General features: G+C 39.8%; 1 protein-coding gene across 2 annotated transcripts in view; it reads right to left on the reverse strand.

The window, feature by feature from the left end:
- The window catches only part of BTBD8 (BTB domain containing 8), a 31,115-nt gene extending 10,858 nt beyond the window's left edge, over window positions 1-20,257 (reverse strand). Inside the window, exons 1-12 of one of the 2 annotated variants that reach the window (XM_058030669.1) lie at window positions 20,148-20,257; window positions 19,901-20,071; window positions 14,721-14,971; window positions 13,738-13,855; window positions 10,643-10,732; window positions 8,459-8,539; window positions 7,315-7,411; window positions 6,603-6,691; window positions 6,296-6,398; window positions 2,072-2,254; window positions 1,136-1,273; window positions 6-135 (exon numbers count right to left, since the gene is read on the reverse strand). In XM_058030669.1, coding sequence (XP_057886652.1) covers window positions 6-135; window positions 1,136-1,273; window positions 2,072-2,254; window positions 6,296-6,398; window positions 6,603-6,691; window positions 7,315-7,411; window positions 8,459-8,539; window positions 10,643-10,732; window positions 13,738-13,855; window positions 14,721-14,971; window positions 19,901-20,071; window positions 20,148-20,257 — 1,561 coding nt within the window. Of the gene's footprint in view, window positions 1-5; window positions 136-1,135; window positions 1,274-2,071; window positions 2,255-6,295; window positions 6,399-6,602; window positions 6,692-7,314; window positions 8,400-8,458; window positions 8,540-10,642; window positions 10,733-13,737; window positions 13,856-14,720; window positions 14,972-19,900; window positions 20,072-20,147 lie in introns of those variants that run through there. The other variant, XM_058030670.1, reaches the window with a different exon arrangement.
- Between the last annotated feature and the right edge of the window lie 1,454 nt (window positions 20,258-21,711).

Here is a 21,711-nt window from a genome sequence, read left to right on the forward strand (position 1 = left end):
CATACCTGCTTGTATTTTCTGTTGATGGTCTGGCCTCATCAGCTTCCAGCCTTCTGTGTGACGAACAGCATAAAAAGACTGAACCAGGAAGACCCAGAGCTTATCACGCAGCGCCTGGATCTTGCACGTAAAACCCTGTGTTCAAGTAACAAATCAGCAGCTGGCGAGGGGCATATTGTCATAGCAACCAGTCATTATTCCTTTCAGAATCTACTTACTCCCTAAGCTAGATCAATGATGTCATCACTTATATTTTATAACGGTCTGCTAGATGGAGATGCTGTTTTTGAAGGTTTATTGCCCACCACAGTGATTTTTTCTATAGTTTAAAACCTACAAATTACAGCACTAGTAAACACGACATTGCTCTCATTGCTCTTTTTTTCCTTTTCTTTTTTTTTTAATGAACCCCGTAATAGCTCTTCACTGTCAGCTGTGTCACAACAAGGTCAAATACTCCAGGGAAAAATAATGTATTTGATTAAATTTTCATTGCTTTGACCAAGTAAATCTGTAATAGCACCAGATTGCAGTAATTAATGTTTCATTTATTTTTTATTCTTTGTCATACTGTTTATGAATTGTTCCCAGAATTAGCCAACCACAGCTTAAATGTCATTATTTAGATTGTATGAATATACACGGTATGTTACACACATGGAGCCTGACACCTCCACCCAATCCAAAAAAACACACACTGGATTAAGTGTCAGTCCTAGCTTCAGAGGACAGTTAAAAAAAAAGGTTCACAAAAAGCAGGGGAAATATTTAGGAAGAGAATAAACTCTCTTCCCCTGTAAGTTTCAGGTAATGCAACATTTTGCTAAGTTTTTCTCTTATCACAAATTTAAAGTGATAGTAAAGATCAATGGGACAGTGCTGCCCATAGGACTTACATTTTCAGTAATACACAGGATGTTTTTTATTGCCAGGATGGGGTTTCTCTTTAAAGTAAACAAATGCCTACGTTTTCTGTACTTCCAAAAGGACCTTGGATTTATGCAGATGCTTTTCTGTCTGACCCCAGTTGCATGACTGAGCCATCTGAGCTCACACCATATCATCTGATTTGAACCATGGCATGAAACTGTACCAGAATAGTTTTTGTACAAGCACTGCACATTTAAGAACCTACCATCTCCTCCACATTTGCGGACTCCAGCAAAATATCCACTGCTACAAGAAGAAAGCAGCTATTTTCATTATTAATGCTTTTTTCAATTGCATTGAAAATTAGTTCGAGGAGGTCAGGTTTGCTGCTCATTGCCTGTGCCTGAGGAAACAACAAAAGGCAGTCGTTTAAAACAAAAGCGTGTACTTTGTATGCAAAAGCATTACCGAGCAGAGAGGATCTGCTATCAAGCTGTGCAGGAGGTATTCCAAAGCTGAGCATCTTCTTTTGTATCCATTCCACAGCCCCACCCCTCTCCAGGCCTCCAGCAAATTATCCTGAGGCCTCACTCGTTAACAGAAATCTTAGGAACAAGCACACTGATGAATTTACAGCCCCATGCAACTCTGGGTCCAAACGCAAATTCTTTTAATATTTCCCTATTTTTTGCACTCCTCTGTATATTATATCATATTAAAAAACATATTTCACAAGAGAAATGGACAGGCTAATTAACAAGCTGGGTGACTAGGTGAGCTCTCACCAGAACCTGCAGCATTGCCACATTCGTGCAACTGATGACAGAAATCAGTAGCAGTTTGAGTACACTGCTCATACTCATAATCTTGTAAATCTGGGCTGTTTTTCCAGGGGTCTGAAAGCTTTTTTGAAGCAACACAGACGCTGTCCCACTAAACCAATTGGAACTTTTGCTTAACTGAAGCACATACCGTGAATGCAGTATTAGCACTGTATATCAAAGCATTTACATGCTTTAAAACAAACCTGAAAAAACCCACCCCAAAACTCTTAGTTTTGGTGCTTTTTTCTTTTTTTCCGTAGAATTGTAATTCAAAGCAAAACCTGAGACTATTTTGGTAATTTAGCAGCCTGATCTTTCAAAAATGTGACATAATTCAATTTACTTGGAAGCATATATGAACTTGAGGGCACTTTTACCTGCAACAAAACAGAGAAGCCTTCACTTTGTACTATGTGCAGGAAGTTTGCAACAATAAAGGTTACACATTCCTCGTGTAGCCGTGCTGCCAAGGCCACAGCTCTCTCTGTCCATTTCACTCGGGGCAGGCTATTGATCAGCCGGTCACTCTCCATCAGACGGAGAGCAGCATTCTTGTGGTTCTTGAAACAGAAACAGAAATTAGCCTGTTGCCAAGCAATTACCTAAAGAACTGCTGATTGTAAAATAGCATCTGTTCACTTACTGAGCTTTTACACAGGGATCCAATCATGTCATTATTTCCCTTATTTAAATAATTTTTGGAGTTTATAATTCTTAATATTATATGTGCCTTTGAAACTAAAGCAGAAACAGAAAGCTCTATTGGTTCAGTTTTGCCTGAAGCTGGGTAGTGAAGTTTTAAAGTTTTCAATAGCTTTTACTATATTTTTTCAACTGTGTCATTACATACTGCAGTCCTGAAGATAAAAAGCAAATGTTTGCTGGAGAAGCTGAATAGAGAAAAAGATCATAGGTGACCAAAAGATGTAATAAATTCATTAATAAAACTGCTAAGTTGAGGTTTTAGGTGAGTGTGGATGGCCTAGCATTCCAGATACAGAAAAAACTTTTTCATAATTATGAAACTTTTTGCTTTATTTAATGGAATTGGACAACAAATATTTGTCTTCCCAGATGGAGTTCTAACTGAACTTACCCTCTTTGTTGTTTAAAGTTTCTCAAAGGAAAGTAACTGTTACATTTCTGGTTACCTTTCAAACATGCAAACAGAGTTGCTGATATTTATTATCCTGGTCTGTGTCTTTGGTTCTTTCATGCATTGCATCAGCACAGTACCTGAGGGCAATTTCTACTGGCTAACACAGTTACTTGAAAAGAACTTGGAATTTATGGTTATCCACATTAGAATGGCCTGAAAGCTCCATTCAATGTGACCTAGCAGGACACTGATAAATTATGCAGTAACACTTGAAAAAGCAACGATTCAGATAAATATTTGACACAAAAACCCTTACTGCAAATTCAGATCACAATCAAATTTGTCCTATGCAAGTTAGCAGGGAGTACCTTCTTTGTGCAAATTATAGTTAAAAGATAAAATCTGACCATTCATTGTTAAAATATACTTTAAAAATGATTTTACTCATCTCTGGGCAAAGTAGGTTTGCTTCTCTGCAGATCACGTAAATGAAGAATTACATATATGCTCATGGTTTGATTTTGGTCCCGCTGGACTCAATTACAAGCTTTCTGAATGTCTCAAATTCAACCCCTGCTCACAAGGCAATAAGCATTTACTCCCATTAGACACTTCCAGTGAAATATAAAATGCCTTCATTGACTTTTAATTAAATCAGCACTTTGTAGAAGTGGTTCTAACTGAATTTTACTTCTCTTGTTGTACTTTTTTCCTAACCATTTTAAAGTGGAGTCCACTTTACTTATCTAAAAACTCAGTAATTTTCATGCATGAAGTTGAGACCTCAGGGACAGGCGCACATAAAGCACCTGGACAGTGCTTTAAATGATACTCCCATTTTAATGTTTCTGTGTTCATCATTGTGGTCTCACAGGGATTTTCCCATCAACAATCTCCTTTTCTTTACACCTGTTTTTTTTTCCTCTAAAGGGCTGTCACATTAACTAGGTTTTACATTTCCAGCATCAGTAAATTAAAGGATGAGGAGAGTTATACTGTTTAACTGGGTGTAAATGTTTAAAGTTTTACAGCAGAGAACTCTAGCACAGCAGAGAAAAAGGACTGTAAATTCTACAGTAGTCCCTGCAAAATCAATGTCAGACCTTTTCTTCTTCATCCCTCAAGGAGGCTTAAAGCATTTTTCCAGATTGTGAAAAACTCCCCTGGTAATTTCACCAGTTTTTGGAATGAGTGTCTTAAATGCTGAAAGGAATGCTCGCCAGAACCGTTCTCTGGGCAGTAGAGGCTTATGCTTTATCATTTAATTTTGTAACTCTAGATGCTTTCAAGACTTCAGTCCATAAAATACCAGTGACTCTTGCAAAGACACATCAACACAAATTTTAAATCATTAATATGGGAACTAAAATCCGCTTTAGTCCAAACTGCAAAAATCTTCCAGCGAAGCTGGGTACACAAAGGGGGCAGTACCAAGTACCACAGTGCCATGGCTGTTCTGCAAATGCTGGCAAGTTTGTGTATTTCAACACAAACTGTAATCACAGCATCTTTATTGACTAGAATAAGCAGAGGGGAAGGGAGGTCTGAACATTCACCTTTCAGCTGACCCAATAGCGTTGCACAAGGGCCTAGAGAAGGACCTAGAACTGTGTCTACATGTGCTTATAGCTACAGTACACACCTGAGGTAGTTTGGAGCTGGAGGTGGGTGGTGGTTTAACTAAGAACAGCTGCAGATCAGAATGAACTGCCTTATATCTGAAAATGTTACTTAAAACTTCTCAAATTTTCCACTATGTATAATTGCTATGTGTATATCCTAGGAACAGTCCAGTATGCTGATATAATATAGTGGCAGAACACCCAGCATCTTGAGATACTAGACATACTCTTGAGGTATTATGGCTGCCATCTTTATTCTGTTAGATTGATGCATTGTGGTAGAACGGCTCAGATTTTATAACTGTGGATATTCTCAAGCTTCTCTTGACCACAGAATCACAGCTGAACTGGAAGGATACCCTCACAGGTCATAATTCCAACTCCTGGCCCAGCACAGCACCATCCCCCAGAGTCCCACCCTGTGCCTGAGAGCATTGTCCAAACACTTCTGGAGCTGTGCCAGGCTGGTGCTGTGACCACTGCCCTGGGGAGCCTGCCCAGTGCCCAAACACCCTCTGGGGGAAGAACCTTTACCTAATATCCAACCTAAAGGCACAAAGCTCTGCAATCTGTCATTTTTCAGGCTTTCAGCTGCTACTCCTAGCTGACCTGCTGGCCTCAGCACTTAAAGTACTTCATCACACAAATCCTGCCAGTCCCAAGAAGGTTTCACAGTCCTTTCAGCAAGGGGTAGTTCTTGGCCAGAACTATTCAAGAGCACAACTCTTGAACCAGGGCTATGTTTGACCGTCCATGGCCACACCAGAGCTATTTAGTGTGGGTAACACAGGAGCACAGACACAGGGACAAGGACTTCAGCAAGAGATGTGTGTCACATATTTAGTTGTTGGGTTGTGTGCTAGAACCAGAATCATGCTGTGAATGTTACCTGAGTTAGTTAGATTACATTTTGTTTGTGACAATCCACATTGCAGTTACATACACAGACAGTCATGTTTGGCAACAGCTCTACAGATTTACCTTTATTGCTGCATACTGTTCATATATCTGTTACAATTCAGTGTATTTACAGGCTGAGTACTTCACCAAAGATCTGTTAACAGGTCTAGTTCAAATCAGTTACCTTAAGTCAACTCTAAGCATAGTTGATACAGAAATACAGTTAGAAAATACTTTAAATTTAGGCAGGTCTAAATTGGAACAATGTAAGCGCGTGCTACAAAAATTGAAAGCTGAGCTTTGGGGGGACCAGTGTAGTACTGTTATCTGAGAAGTAAAAGATATGGATACCATACTGCTACTTTGTTTTTGTAAAGTCAGCCCACCTGTAAACAACTTATGATCCCTGATAGCCAGGGACCACCTGAGGTCTGAAAAAAAATGAAATCAATTTTTTCCAAATTAGAATACAGGCAAAGATGAGAAGGCAATCACAAATGATGTATGCCACCACATAACACAGAAATTCATACAGTGATTTCCTGTTTCTCACTATGCAAATACATAATCAGAGAATGACAGGATGGCCTGGGTTGAAAGGGACCTTACAGGTCCTCTAATCCCAGCCTCCTGCTGTAGGCAGGGATACTTTCCAGTAGACAAGGCTTCTCAGAGCCCCATCCAATCTGGCCTTGAACACTTCCATAATGTTGCATTATAATGTCACAGTTGCATTTCATAAACATATTTTCTATTACTGTGGTGGACTTGGATGTCACTAGACTGTGTATCATGAAGCTTAACAATGACATTTCACATCAAAATAGTTTTTAAAATTGTTATTTTAATTGGAACTTTTACATAGTATAAATGTACTACAGATTTAAGAGACTGTATTTATTATCTCCTAAATTACATTGTACAGCTAAATAAGGAAAAAATTCACATTGCTCTATTTTTCTACAAAGCACACTACTTACCAAAGAGTTAATCAACATAACAAGACAATTGTTCTGAAGTTCAGTAGGTAAATTGGCAAAGCTTTTCTCTGAAAAACATCTTGCAAAATGTTTTCCTACCCATCTGTTGAAAAGAGAGCCATTCTTAGGTAAGGAAGATGAAAAATGTTCTATCTTCACTTGTTAGCATAAGTGATACCTCTAAAGTATTGTGAAGAAAAAACATTTAAAATGTAGACATTTCATATGCCAAAATAAACCCTATCTTGCAAAATAAAATAATTTCAACAGAAAGCAGATAAAAACAATTTTATTTTATTTTACTTACTTCATGCAAGCAGCATATAGGTTTTCCACTCCCAATGAATGAGCAATAGCCATGCATTCTAGTACAGGTTGCTGTTTGCCAGGAACAGGCTAGAGTTGTTAGAAAATTATCACAGTTATTGTACATTTGATTTACAGAAACTATACAGAAATACAAAATCTTCAGTTCAAAGATTCAGAAGGAATGTCAGCTGCCATGGTATTTAATTTTGTTTGCCTTTATGCAGTCATCTATTTCCACATGTCAGTAAAGCAGAATTCAGCCTCATGAGCCTAATGTGTGGAAATGCTCAATTCTAAGCAGGTGTTTGTTTTAAAACCAATTTTAATTGAACAGACTTTATTTCTAAATACATGCCCATGAAACAAGATATGCAAATACACAGCATTTCCACATGGCCCCCAAGAGCAGTTACATTTACAGTAGCACATAATAAACTACCCTGAGTGTAATTTAGTACATTGAATTAATCATGTGGAACACTGCTTTTAATCAGCTGGGGTTTCCAAGTGTCTATAAACAGGTGATGATATCACAGGCCTTACTCCCACCACCTATCCCAGATTCACACCTGAGAACAGGGACTGCTAACTTCAGCCAGCACCTTGATCATGTAGTTCTTACATATCTTGTCACTATGATTTAGTGTTAAGCAATAGATTTGAAATTCTCAGGCTCTGTAGCTCACCAAGTAGCATGAGAAGTGACATACCTTTTGGAAAAAATTGCAGTAATCTCTTTTCAAAATGTAGATAGCTACTCCTTTTAGTCCATCCAACCCATACATGTCTGCAATGCTCAACATGTGACTGAAGAGAAGGCAGTAGTGACAGGAATTAAAAATCCTTGTGATATATGAATTTTCCTTACAGAACAATTTACATGCTAACTTTACCTCTTGGTTCAGTCAGAACTTACTGCAGAAAGAGACTGATAACCAAGTGTTATATCAGTGCCAAAGAATAATCTTCAAAGCAGAAACATACATGGACCTAATAATAACCTCCCAGCCATGGAGTTCAGCCTGTATAAAAACAAGCCTCAGTCATAGCTGAGACCTGTGTAGAAGACTCTCAGTTTCTCTATTTTAAGGACAGCAAATGAAAAAAATATTTGTGCCAGTGGGGTTCTGGAATTTTGTAGGGTTTTCCCCCAAGATTACATAAAATGTTATTGATGACATTCTTAAAAAAAAGAGTGAGCAAACTATTAATTATTTTATATAATAATCAATACCATAATTTTACTTTCTAGATCAATTAATTAGCTAAACATTGGTATTGGGACACATTATAAACAATTCCATATTTTTAGGAAATGGTAGCATTTTAATGTTTAGTGGCAAGAGTTCATCACCTACTATATAAATGGTTACAGAGAATAATTCACAAATTTCAGATTTTACTTCACTAAAACAAGATTATACATAAAACAATGATTAAAAATGATCCCAGAAGAAAATGCCAACATTTACATTAGTTCCTATATATCATCATTCATGGATCTAAGACTAATTCACCTTTTCATCACCTTGAGAGATTATTCAAAAATAAATTAAAAATATTAACTATTATGTACTGTCACACATTGTATATATATTGTCTGAAAACTAAAAGGAAGGTACAGGCCAATTGGGTATCATTTTGGTTTAAAACATCATCCTGTTTTTCACTCTCCTCATAGAGTATTCCAAAACCAGCTGGCACACCTTTTTCAGTAGCTGTCAAATAAATAAGATTTCTTCAACAGCTTTTTTTTTTTTTGAGTCTTCCTTTTGATTTTTAACTGAGAAAATACAGAACAATCAAACAAGCACAAACTAAAATTAAAAAAGAATAATAAAATTTGACATATACCCAACATCAACTTCGTCCGGGAAGTCCAAAGTAGCTCCATATATAGAATGCAAGACAACATTCATTTCTGCATGGCTTATGCTGCAAAAAAGAATGAAAAAATACAAATAAAGACATGCCCATAATAACATGCATCACATTTCTTAGCCAAAGGAAGTTGGCAAAAAAGCTGATACATCATCCAGCTGCTCTGTGAATGGAAGGCAAATGATCAGATAAAATTAAAGCAATAAGATTTTGCAATACAGAAGTATCTAAATGGACTACACTTGGGGTGAATTTAGCTACTCACTAGATTTGCTGAAACTTTCTAACACTTCTGATCTTTAAAAATAAGCAATAAACAGACTAATACTAATAACTATATTATTTACACTGATAATATAGAAGGATTTCTTCATCATTGCCAAGCTCTTTACCAGCAATAAATCAACTATTAAGTAACTATATATTTTAAAATTTTTTATTATAAGTACTCTCTTTATTTTATGATATATTTTTGTTCATGCAACACTAAAATATATATTTAGTAGTTTTATTACAATGCTAAGTAGAAATGTTCCTCAGAGTATTTAGTGTTTATTCAGATTAAGAAAGCTGGCAGACCTACACAGCGGTGTTTGCATGCTTTCACAGCCCCAGCATCCTGATGCAGAAAGGCACAGAATGCCTCAGTGACAGACACGATCTGAACAACACTGTCTTGTACTTGTGCACGTACATTTTTGTGTGGAGTCTTCAGGACTCACAAGTGCTGTGTGCATTGGTGTAAATGGAATATTCATGCAGAACTAAGACCCTTTAAAACGTCAGACATGTTGAAGCAATTGACATGAGTGACTAAAAGCAAAAGGAAAAGAACCCAGCGCTGCAAACGCAAAGAAGCAAAATCAGCACAGCTGTCTCCCTGTATAGCAGCACACACAACAGCCATAAAGGCAGCAAGGAGGAGTTTCCCCACAGCCTTGACAGCTGTTACCTTAAGCAAAATTTTCATTATTTCAGAGTAAGCCATATGTACTTCATTTATAAGTGTTGTAGAAAACAGCACAGAAACCAGCACTAAGCAGAAAAGTGAACTGGAAAAGGTAAAATTATGCATATGACTCATAATAACAGAAATTATGAGACATTGGCATGAGAACAGTCTCATATAAGGATTCAGTACTTCTCCAGAGAATGCCTCTACTGAAAAATAAGGATAAAATTTCTTAACCACAGAGAAATCAATTACAGAGAGATAAGCGTAAACCCCTGACTATCAGCCTCTAAAACACCACAAAAACGAAGGAAAAAATTAAATTGCAAATATATTGCTTTATAAAGCCTTGGAATTATAACCAAATCAACACATAACCTTTATGATGTTGCAGCAGCATTATTACACTACCTGGAAACTAAAATGAACATTTAAGGAAGTATCACTTGGCCAAGAGATTTTATATTAACACAAAGCAGTTACATTTTGCAGCACTGTAAGGTACACAGTTCTTTCTGAAGAAAACTGAGTCAACCAACATCATGCCTGAAAAAAAAAGCTAACATGTACATGGATCAGTACTCCTCTGCTTTTAAAAGAAATTGAATGTATTTCAATAGAGTTTTCTGATACTGAAAAGAACTCTAACCTAACTACTGAAAAGAACAGTCCCCAGCTTATCTGTGAAGTCTTAAGTATTCATCCTACAGTGACAGCTCCATTATTCTCATGCAGAAAGCCATGGTGAACAAGCCCACTAGATAAAATTGCTTTAGTGTATGCTGCTGAAATATCATAATTAAACACTATTTAGGAAATGTTATTTATCTTTACATTGTAAATATTGTACAAATAAATAGGAAAATACACTGATCACACACGTTTCATGACATGTACAACAAGAAGTGAAAGAAAAGAATTTTCAAGAAGATTGTGAATATTAAAACATACTCTACACAAAAGGATTAGTGCCCTTCTGCTGATGAAAAAGACTTTTCTGAATCATCTGACAATATTAACAAATACACTACACACAGAGTTTCATCCTGAAGTCAAAACAGTACTCAGGAAATGTATCAGGCTGGAGAAAAGTGTCAAGGCATATTAATCTTCAGCACTGTGTTCACAGCACAGTTGTTACATATTTGCAGCAATTGTAAATTGCCTACCTTTGCTCCCACACGACTTGCAGAGACAACACTTACCCTTGAAGAGTGATGTGCTCTTGAGAGCTCTCAGCCCAACTTCCACTCAGCATGGCAGCAAAGTAACTAGATCTGGCACATAAAATGGCCCTGAGAGAGAAAAAGTAAACATTATTCCAGTACATACAAATATTCATGATGAGACTCTTTGATAACATTGACTTAAATCTTTGCCCTTTATGCATTAAGGTGTCAGCTGTGTACTGCATGCCTTTTCTCCCTGTATGTTTGGAATTTCAAAATATGCTACAGAAAAAAACCAAACAGTACTCTATAAATTTTTCAGTTAAAGCTTGTTTTTAGTATGACTTTGAGATTCACACAGAGGAAATCTATTACCACAAGCATCTTCCTTTTATATAAAATTTCACATTTATTTCTCCTGCTTTATTTATATTTATAAATCAGAGAAAATAACAGTTAATAAATAAAGTAAATAAATAGTTTATACAGCCCCATTATAAACAATTATATCCTGAACATCTTAAATTCTTCTATTACAAAATGCGTATTTATCAAAATGATAAGTATGTAATGTCATGTATTCAGAATTTTCTACCCACCAAATTCAAACAAAACTTGCTACTAGCACATGCCGGGACAATAAGATGTGTTTTTACAACAAGAGCTTTCAGCTACTTCTGTTCACACTTAGTGTCCTTCTATATTTAAAAGGCATATAACTGGCCATAACAGGGCTAATTCAGTTTACTACTACATCCATAAAAGAGAATAAAGAAACCCCAGAGCTGCCGTCTGTGTAGCTCAGTATCTCTATCAGTATCAGTCTTCCAAATATCAGGTCAGAAGACCTTTGCAGCAGGGCTCTTAAGGTGGAAGTGCAGTGGCAGAGAGGAAGACAAGACAGTGGATGAAAACTGCTTTGTGATTTCAGTTTTCCATATCCACACCAGTTACAGTGTTAGCCTTTATGTACCTTATCAGGCTTACTACAGCCACAGATAATATTCTCATACATAGAATTTTTTCATTACACTTTTATTTCTAAAATTAGCTTATGTCATGTATTTCCTGTGGCAGAAAAAGCAAAACGTTATACTAGGCTTGAGAATCCTTTCTGTTACATCTATTTGTCTCTTCAAATGTTTCTGAGCACTCTCATTTTGCGTAGGAAGAAGCATGAAGAAGACTATTTATGGTCTCTTTTACAGTCATTTTATATTCTGTATTCTCTCATCTCTCCTCCCTCCTCCTGCTTCAGAAGTCTCAATACTTTAAATTAGAAACTTCTCGCACATTCCTCCTGTGAGTCATCCAGCAAAAATAATAACAACAAAGCTTTTACTGAAGGCTTCATATCTTAGTGAAATACATCCACATGTAAATGGGTATTACATCCTAACCTGAAGTGCATGAAATTCTGGGTACACACACAGTCTTTTTTTTATAAGATACAATAACAGTATCATAGAGATATGGAATACACTTATCTCCAATTTTTTATTCTGTTAAAAAAATAAATTTTGGTAATGAACAGTGATCAGTCAACTTCAAGGGCATAATTAGAATTGGTATTTCAAAGATTCATTTTAAGTAAGACAGGTACTCAGCAGAATATGGACAAATATGCAGTACCTAAACTTAAATTTTATCAGCATATATTTATAAAGTATATGGAGATACTAAATTATTTTGAAATAAATTTCTCTGTGCTTTCCTACAGTGATGGTTGGTGCCAGTTTTATTACCAACCAAATCTGACTTGCTTCATGCAGAGCTCTGTAAGAATGCAACACTAGGAAGACATAAACCAGCAACACTGAAGTCTATTGGAAGTTGACAGGACTTCATGAGAAGGTAAGGAATACTGACACAAGTGGTGGAGGACTCTGGGGGCCTAGTCTGTCTCCTGTTTGAGAACTTAAAAAAAAAACCCTTACAGTAAGTAAATCATTGTGGTGCTTTTGCCACAATGAAATTGAAAGTTCCATTGCCCTTATTAGCTCCTACTGTTCACATGACCCAGTGCTAAAACGAGCTCAAGTCCTGTGCCTGTTTCAGAACACCCTTGTTTTCTCTGTGATTTACTGCTGTATCTTCTGATGCTAGTTAAACTAGATACATAGCTCCAGGCAGTAAGTGGCCTAAATTAAAGCTCTGCTGATAGAAGCTCTTTGTTGCAGTATTTTTTCTGCATTAAAGCATTTGTTTTTCAAACTTACGTATCTGAGAACATATAATGTAGACCAGAAGAAACAAACATTCTTTACTACACTTCATTCTGAATATGTAGCACATATCCAAATACCCACACAATTGTGATATACCTTCTCTAAAGATACTGTAATGTCAGTAACAAACTGTCCCTCCAGTTTTGTGTTGAGAAAGTACTAAAAGTAATGGAGGGTTTTTATAGTCCCTCTCAGTTACTTTATATTCTCAAAGGGAACAAAATACAGGCTGTCTAGTTTGCTATCTCAAATGTAAACAGACCTATATCAAAAGTACAAGGAATGGTACTGACACTTTAATTTGCTTTCCCAAGCCACAGGAGTACAATAAGCCAAAGTTCTTAAACGGTCTTGGACTTTCAATCTAGGAAAGGCTTCTGACAATCTTTACATCTACATAACTGAAGTAATGAAAGTAAAACCAGATTTTGTATGCACAGATTCTGAAGAGCCAAAACAAAAATTACTGCTCCAGAAATTTTCTGCCTATATGGAAATTTTATTCAGCATTAGTAACTGAATAGTTTATTAGTAGATTTTTGTTTTCTTTACAGATCACAGTTTTAAAAAAATATTTTGTTATTCATATATATATTTATATATATATATAGTTAGGAAAAAAATCTACAAGTATTTCCATAAGTATTTGCTCAATATATGAGATTACAGTGGCAATCTTAAAACTGCTAAAAGCACAGTTGTTTTCAAAATAGTGGCAGTTGATGATAAATTATATTCATTAATATCCAAGTACAGCCACTCCACACATAAGACCTAAAACCTGTAACAGTTCACAGCTACAGAACAGCACCAGCAAAAGCTTCATAGAGATAACAGTAATAGCAGCATTTTATACCAGATGGTTATTGATTGAAAAACTCTTTACTGTAAATACTTATGTACCTGTGAGCTTGAAAATTTTTGCCTTCTACGCAAATATTAATATCTGGGCAACAGCACTTCTTGTAGAGCATCAGTAAGTCTTCTCCTAATACAGATGCCGTTTCTACTTTGGAATTACCTGCATATAGGAGGAAAAAGCTGTTTTCACTTGGTCAGGTGTACAAGAGACTATTGACAGTGCACAGACACAATATTTGAAAAGAATCTGACCTAATTAAATTTTTTCATATTGCATATTCAAGCTTTTCCCTGAAAAGTTCTCCAAACATCACTTTTTACTTCTTATTTTGACTTATCAGAAACTTGACCAATGCTCCCTATTTGGTATCTACAGAAGAGCTACAGTTACTCTTTCATAAGATCATAAGATCACCCAGTTCATTCTTTTCTGCAGAGGTCTGGCACTCTGCACTGAAGAAGAGCAGCCCCTGAGGAAGTCTGGGGAGATGCAGTGCCACAGGTCCCACCTGAACAGATGTGCTGCTTGAGCCCTGGCACTGACACAGCTGGAGCAGCCAGCACCTCTGGGGAAGATGCAGTTAAACGCTCCCTTGTATGATTTCATTCAGAGCTGTAGTAGGGAAGATTCTGAAAGGTTCCAGAACCCTCCTAAAAGAGCAGTGGAACCAGTGCAATTTGCTAGGGAAGGAAAACAAGGGAGATACTCTGCTGTGTGGAAGTCCCACATGGTGAAGAGTGGAGCTCACTGTATTCCAGGGAAAAGACAGGACATGGTGATGACCATGCCTGGTGCCTGGCAACTCCAGATTTATTACATCACACACAGGCTTGGAACTGTGCTTGCCTAACTTCTGCAGCAATTCATTTCTTCAAAGTGTGAGATCATGAGGTGGACCAAATTAAAGAATATCCAGCTGTGCTGTAACAATAGTTTTAATTTTGCTTGCATTTTTACAAGTGTAGAACTATTTGAACAATTATTTAAAAGACAAAAAGAGAAAAAAGTGAAATTCCAAACCTACCTGCAGCAGCTTTGTCACTTTCTGCATCAATGACAGCTTCTGGAATTTCTTTCTCAATACCAACCAAACAAACAACTCCTTTCTGCACAGCTCCACTTGGAGTAGTCTGATCAACTGGTGTTCTTTTGCTTTGTCCAAGACAATTTACATTTTGTTGAGTGTTATGAAGAGTAGTAGTGTTGCTTTCTTGTATTATCGTCATAAACAGCTCCTCAATTTCTTTAAGATTTATATCAGATGAATATAGAATCCTAGAATATGACACTGATTTTTACTCTCATGATTTTTCAATTGAAGACAACAAATAAAAATTTACATTTTTAATCTAACAAAATTCATGACCAGAAAACAAAGAATTGGACTCTCTTGTGCTTAAAAAACCCAACCTTTATAAAAATGTATCTTTGGAAAACTTATTACTGCAATTGCTTGAAAAGCATAAACAAGCACCACAAAATACCAAAACCATCTAACATCAAGATTACGGTAAAAAAATAATAAAAAATGTATAGAGATAGAAATGAATTGGAGAAATAAATTTTAAACTCAAAGGAAGCACTTCAAGCACAAAAATTTGCAGTTAAGATTACCCAAGAACTTTCACTTTGCCTATCTAGTAATTCCAGCTTCCCACTTTCCCATCTGTTTCACCAGCTTATTTTTGGCTCAGGATCTGGAAAGGCTAACAAAGCCTGCAGTCTGTGACTGCAGAGATCTCACATTTATAGAAACATACTGCACTCCAGCACAGACAACACGTCTTATCCTTGGTTTCATACCATCTAGATGAAGTTAGCAAAGTTTAACAGAAGAGCTACAGTTCCTTTGGATGCAGCAGAAATATCCAGGGATCTGCTTTAGTCACTCACTCCATGGCAAAGAGGCTTTTTTGTTAATACTCAGATAACAGTAATTTGAGTGTGTTATTTGAACACTGTACTCTGACAGGGCAGAGAAAACATACAAAGAAATCATCTTCCTTCTTGAGTCCTGTATTTAAAGGATTGAGATAGGTAGCATTTTTTTGGTCTATGTGATACAGGTCCTCACCAGGAGAGAAGAAGAAATAAGAATGTAGGGAATAAGAACGTTAATATTTTGTTTAATTTTGAAAGCACGCATCAGGAAAGGATGCAACAGGAAGAATAAGATTTCACATGGAAAGAGCAAGATCAGTGGACCCTTTTCACATGGGATTTTAAGGTTGTTGTGTATCTATGTGCTTTCAGGACTCCTAACCTATGAACTGACCATCTATTTCTTTTCAGATATAAAATGCTTCCCAACCTAGCACAATAACAGCAAAAGGGAAAGACAATTAAAAACATCTGTACTGCTGATTCCCTTATGCCCAGGGAAAAGAACAGTTGTGCCAAAAAAATCCACCTGCAAGCACCACAAAAAGCCCTTTATGCAGCTGATCAGTTTTCAAGTTCCATGAATCAGTCACTTAGAGAAGATACTCCTTGCATGGTAAGGTACACCACATCAATAGGCACAAGTGATAAAAGGGAAGGACCATATCAGAACAGTCTGTATAAACGACAAAATTCCAAGAATATGTGAGGCAGGGCTATTCTTCTGAAATAATGTGGTCTGCAACCATACCCCCCTAGGGGCAATACACAAGCATAGATTTTAACAGTACAATTGCTGAGGTGTATACATAAAGGAATTCAGTACACATGCATAATTCAGGTTTGTTTCCTCTAAAACACCCATTATCCAATGGGGACTATGGCAGTCCAGCAACTGGGAAACTCATAGACAATTTATTTGGAAAAATATTTTCCTTTTTCACTACTTTATAATCCCGTGTTATCCAGTGGAACTCTAACTGGGAACTGTATTTAAAGAACAAATATTCACAAACATTCTATTTGGCATAACTTGTTTATGAAAACCTCACATGGAAGAGAATATTATGCTGGAAATAGTGCTAATCCACCACTTCTGTAATGTCAGTATGATGCTGTGTAATTTTAACAGGTACCCCACCTTATGGCTTGAGGTTTTTTCCCTGTACACAGAAAAGAATCTGATAGACATGAGCAACAGTGAGTTTGCAAGAGGTGTAGCTAGGTGGCAGATGAAACAGGAACAGGGTATCTGTTGTATTCATAGCAGTTACTATAGCTGGAGATTTTTTATACAAAGGAAAGGTGTGCATACACAGACTCTACTGAAAGAAGTTATTGCCATCATGCTGTCTAGAGGTTATCTTCTAAAAGGTTTCTGCCTGCACCTAAACGAGATGTAGCATCCTTGTCCTGCCTGGTACAGAATTCTGTAAGCATAACATGGTCAAAGGCTTGGCTGGTCTTTAAATCAACTGCTGGTATTGCAAACTAACCCCTGTGGCAGTAACTGTCACAATGACAATCGTATTCCTTTGTATTTGATTGTATTTGATTGCTTTTTAACTGGATCTCGCTGTCATTAGGTCCTTCTCTGTCCTTCCTTGTATTAGACCCTCTAACAGAAATATTAAGAGATAATATCTAGATTTTTATTGCTAAAGCAGTATTTTGTCCAACTGCAAGAGAAAATAAAAAGCAGTTTGCCTCTCAGCAGGCAAGACAGTAATGATCTGTGACAGACAGCCATCCTTCAGGGATGATGAGTTTCTCTTCTTGAGACACACTGCAGAACCCTGCCTAGGCAAGCATCTCCAGCCATCAATGTACTTGCAACTGCTGATGTTTTTCTAGTTGTGTCCTGAAGAATGACAGAAGGCTACTGGAGGGCAGAGTGAATATTGCATTAATTTCACCTGGGACAAATGTAGCATGCGTAGTGTCTTCTGGGGACCAGAAGTTTCTTCCTGGTGTCCTCAGATTATGCAAGTGTACAGAAGGAAACAAAGCACTGCTTAGTTGCTCACCTACTTCGTGCTGAGGCTATGCGGAAAGATGAGCATGAAGTTTACTGTGTCCTGTCTCCTGCCCCAAACAAGAGGGAAGAGGAGCTGCACAGCCTGCAGCACCCAAGTGACACATGGCCCACTTCAAGTCTCGTGATGAAGGGAGACAGAGGCCCACAGGAAGCATGCATCACTGAGAGGCAGGCCAGATATAGCTCGTGAGAAAATAAAGTCCCCAAATCCCCATGGAAAGTTAAGTCTTGGGAAAATGAAAGCAATAAAAGAAGCTGAATACAAACAGGAAAAGGAATGAGATTTTGTTACAGCTTTGATGAACTCTGCAATACTGTTACTAGTATTCTACTTCTCCATATATACAAGAAACCAGAACTTTCGTAGAAGAAATAACTTTCTCTCAGGAGCTCAGCTGCAGCTACAGATCTCTGTTACAACTCATCATGGCAGTTTACATGCTCCAAGAACCAGGCAGGCTTCCAGTACAACTAAAGCTCCAGTTTAAGGCACTGTTTTGCACTTATGAAGATCTAATTAATTTACATCTTAACAGTGAGAAACCACTGAGATTCAGCAGCCACTGATGCTACTTGATCACCTGAACAATGGATTAGGCTCTTTTCAACCAATCCTTTCTTTGGTCCAAATGAGTTCAAAGTTCAGTGCATTCTGTAAGCATCAATCTCCACAGAATGTGCTAGGTTAGAGGACTCAAAAGGTGAAGTACCAAACAGCACTGAAAACTAAGTTAAGAAAAAGCAATTATCTTGCAAAGCACACTTCATACACAGCTTAGAACATATGGGGAGTTCATTTGAAGATTCTAAACTCACCGTGAAAAGATACAAGGTTTACAATTAGTTGAGCTGAGTTTAAAGGTGTTTTCCAATACCATGCTTTTTGGAGAACGTGCAGAACTTCCTTGCCTTATAGCAAACCCAGACAAAACTGAAAGCAAGTATCAGTGACATATGAAGTACTCACCATTAGGAATACAAGCCCCTGATATAACAGTATATAAATAATTATTCAGAATAATTGTTTCAAAATTAATTTCATTTTTTTTAAATTGCATTCTCCTACTTCTCTATGAAATTCTTCTGTAACACCACTTAGATGAATGTGAAAGAAATTAATGGCATCACAGTAACAATGAAATCAGGAAAATCACAAGACAAAACCCATGCTGTTTTGTTTCTTACCACTTGTTTTGTTAATTCTCCTGCCACGCTGTGGCAGTAACCCAACAAATGCCTGGTAATCAAGCTGCTCCACTGCAAGGATTCTATGTTTCAGATATTACTCTGGGCTCAAAGTTTTCTTTCATAATTAGGCTGTGTTTCAAGGACTAAACTTTAAACTGCAACACTATCACGTTGCTGTTGGCAACAATCTCAGGAGCCTGCAAGTACCTACATTTTCTAGGCACATCTTGAATTCATGTGAAATCCCAGAATTATTTCTTTCCACCACTTTGCTCCTGGTGCATTCCTGTAAAGTGCCGATCAGCTCTAACACCAACACTTTTTTAGGGAAAGTAGGTGGCAATACCAGAGCTTTGTTACAGAAAAGCAGTTCTTTGAAAAAGGGATTAGAGAAACTTACAAGAAGGAGGATTGCAAGGTCTGGTGGCAGCACCAGCCAACACCCCTCATGAAACTCACCTAAGGTTTGGAGCAAGACATGAGACATGTTGCATATGTGGCACTGGGAAAATAGCTGGCAGTGCAAGAACATGCTGGCCCTTGCACTAGTCCCTGGGGAGCAGCCAGCCCACACATCTCCCTCTGGGATCCCAGCCTGCACCAAAGCTAGGCTGTGTTTGGCCTGTGGTTCACTAGGACTTGAGAGATGAGTTTTGAATTTAATGCATTTTCATCCAACTTGCTGAAGTTCTCCTCGATTCCTATATCCATAACTTTTTCAAATACGAGCTGAGAGTTGGTTTTATTTGCAGTTTTCAACTGGGACTCTTCCTGGAAAGGGTTTTAGTAGGCACAGACAATCTCAAAGGACTTTTGCTGGTTTTTCCTCTTTTTCTATTACAAGTCCTTTATATACAACAAAAAAGCACGCTAAGGTGGAGAGTACAGCCATGTGCTATCAGCAGAAGGGCAAAGGCAGAGGAAAAGAAGAAGTTACAGAAAGTCCTCTGCAAACTCTGCAGGAAGGCTGCGAAAGTACTGCGTTGAATGGGAAAAGCTTTAAAACAGGTACTGGCACTGGGAGAAAAGAAAGAGGCATGACACGGGAGCGGTGATGCCGAGCCAGCCCATCGATCCCGCCGCGGCCGCGCACTCACCGCAGCAATTCCCGTAACTCCGCGGGTTCCAGGCCGTGCAGCTGCAGCTGCCTCCCCACCAGACGTTCGCAGAGCAGCGGCGCCCGCGCCAGCAGCACCGCCCGGTGCACCCGCACCTCCTCGTCGCCCACTTGGAAGGTCACGTCGGAGTGGGTCCCCTCCGCCAGCAGCCTGCGGGACGGCACCGTTACCGCGTGTCCCCGCCCCGCCCGGCGCCGCCCCGGCTCGGCCGCCGCCCCGCGCCCACCTGTCGAGGTCCTGCCGGAGCTGCTCGGCCAGCGCCTCCTTCAGCCGCTGCCTCTCCGCCGCCGCCGGGCCGGGGCCCTTCGGCACTGCGCCGCCGCCGCAGCGCGCCATGCGCCGGCCGCCCCTCCGCCCCGCGCCCGGCACGGCGACGGACACCGGACAGTCGGTGCCTTGGCGGCGGGCCGCCGCACTGACGGAGAGCACCGGGACGGCGCTCGGGGCGCGGACAGTAACCGGCCACGGAGCGGGAGCGCCGCGGGACTCGCGCCCTGCGGGACGCGGCTCCTTCCCCGCGCCGCTCGCGGGGCGGGGCCAGCAGGAGCCTACACCAATGAGAGCCAGTGTTGCCAGCCTGGCCCCGCCCCCAGTAGGGAACGCGCGGGGAGGGTGGGGCCTCCCCGCTGGGGGCGGGGCCTCACTGATGGGGCGGTGCCTCAGCCGGCCGAGGGCGGGTGCCGCCGGGAGTGCGCCCCCTACCGGCCGCCGCTCCGCCCCACACGCGAGGGTCGCTCCCGCACACCAGAGCAGCTCCCGCACACGTGAGCCGTTCCTACCGCGGAGCGCTCCCGTACTCGAGGGCCGTTCTCGCATTCGAGGCCGTTCTCGCACTCGAAGACCGCTCCCGTACTCGAGGGCCGTTCCCGCACCCGAAGGCCTTTCCCGCCGAGTGCCCCGAGCGCAGCGCCCTCGTGTGAGGGGCCCGGCGTTCCGCGGCCGCCCCTGCCGTGTGCACCTGCCGCGGGGAAGGAAGCGGGGCGGGCTGCGGCTTCCGAGCGGCCGGTGCCCTGCAGGACAATCCCTGCTCCCCAGACTGTCTTGCCGAAGCAAAACTGCCGCACAGGCGATAGAAGTATCTCTGTGCCACCTCCTGAGACTAGGGAGAGCCTTTCCAGCTTCACAGTGTAAGTAAGAGAAGCACATAACCATTTAAGTTCATAAGTGCTGAAAGTAATCAGGGTAAATGTTTGAAAGGCAGGTACCAGTGGTGGATGGAAAGGAGCAAATATAACACCACTGTCGTGATCCTGAGGAGACTCTGCTGGGATTTGGGGACGAGAACAGGTCTTCAGCCATGAGCTAGCGCTGGGCAGGCAGCACCGCTTGGTCCTTCCTGGCGAGGGTTACACTGAGGGTTACACTGCACCCACACCGAGTGGGACACAGTGGCTCCAAAGGGATGATACACTTGGCAGTGGGGGATGTGTTGGGACTCCCCAGCATGTCCCATCTCTGTTCTACTTTAGTGTGGACGGTTGTTCAGGCTCACCTGGCCCTGACGCCTCCCTCAGTGGCCTCTTGTTCACCTCTGATTCCAGGGCACTGCGCTTGCTCTGCAGGTGGAGAGGGAGGCTTTGGAAACCTGATAGGCAGGTGACACCTATTCTGTGGTCTTGTATTTTTGCTTCTTTTCCCATTGTAGTTAGCTTACGTTTTTCTTCTCCCCTGCCATCACATGCAAGTTAATTCTACCCTTTGTGTTCATAATCACTGCGTCTCTTCCTCCTATAAACACAGGAACTTGGCAGCAGTTCTTGGAGACAAGAAGAGTAGTTGCTGACATAGGA

This window comes from Melospiza georgiana, chromosome 9 (genome assembly GCF_028018845.1).
Source record: "Melospiza georgiana isolate bMelGeo1 chromosome 9, bMelGeo1.pri, whole genome shotgun sequence".
Lineage (NCBI taxonomy): Eukaryota > Metazoa > Chordata > Aves > Passeriformes > Passerellidae > Melospiza > Melospiza georgiana.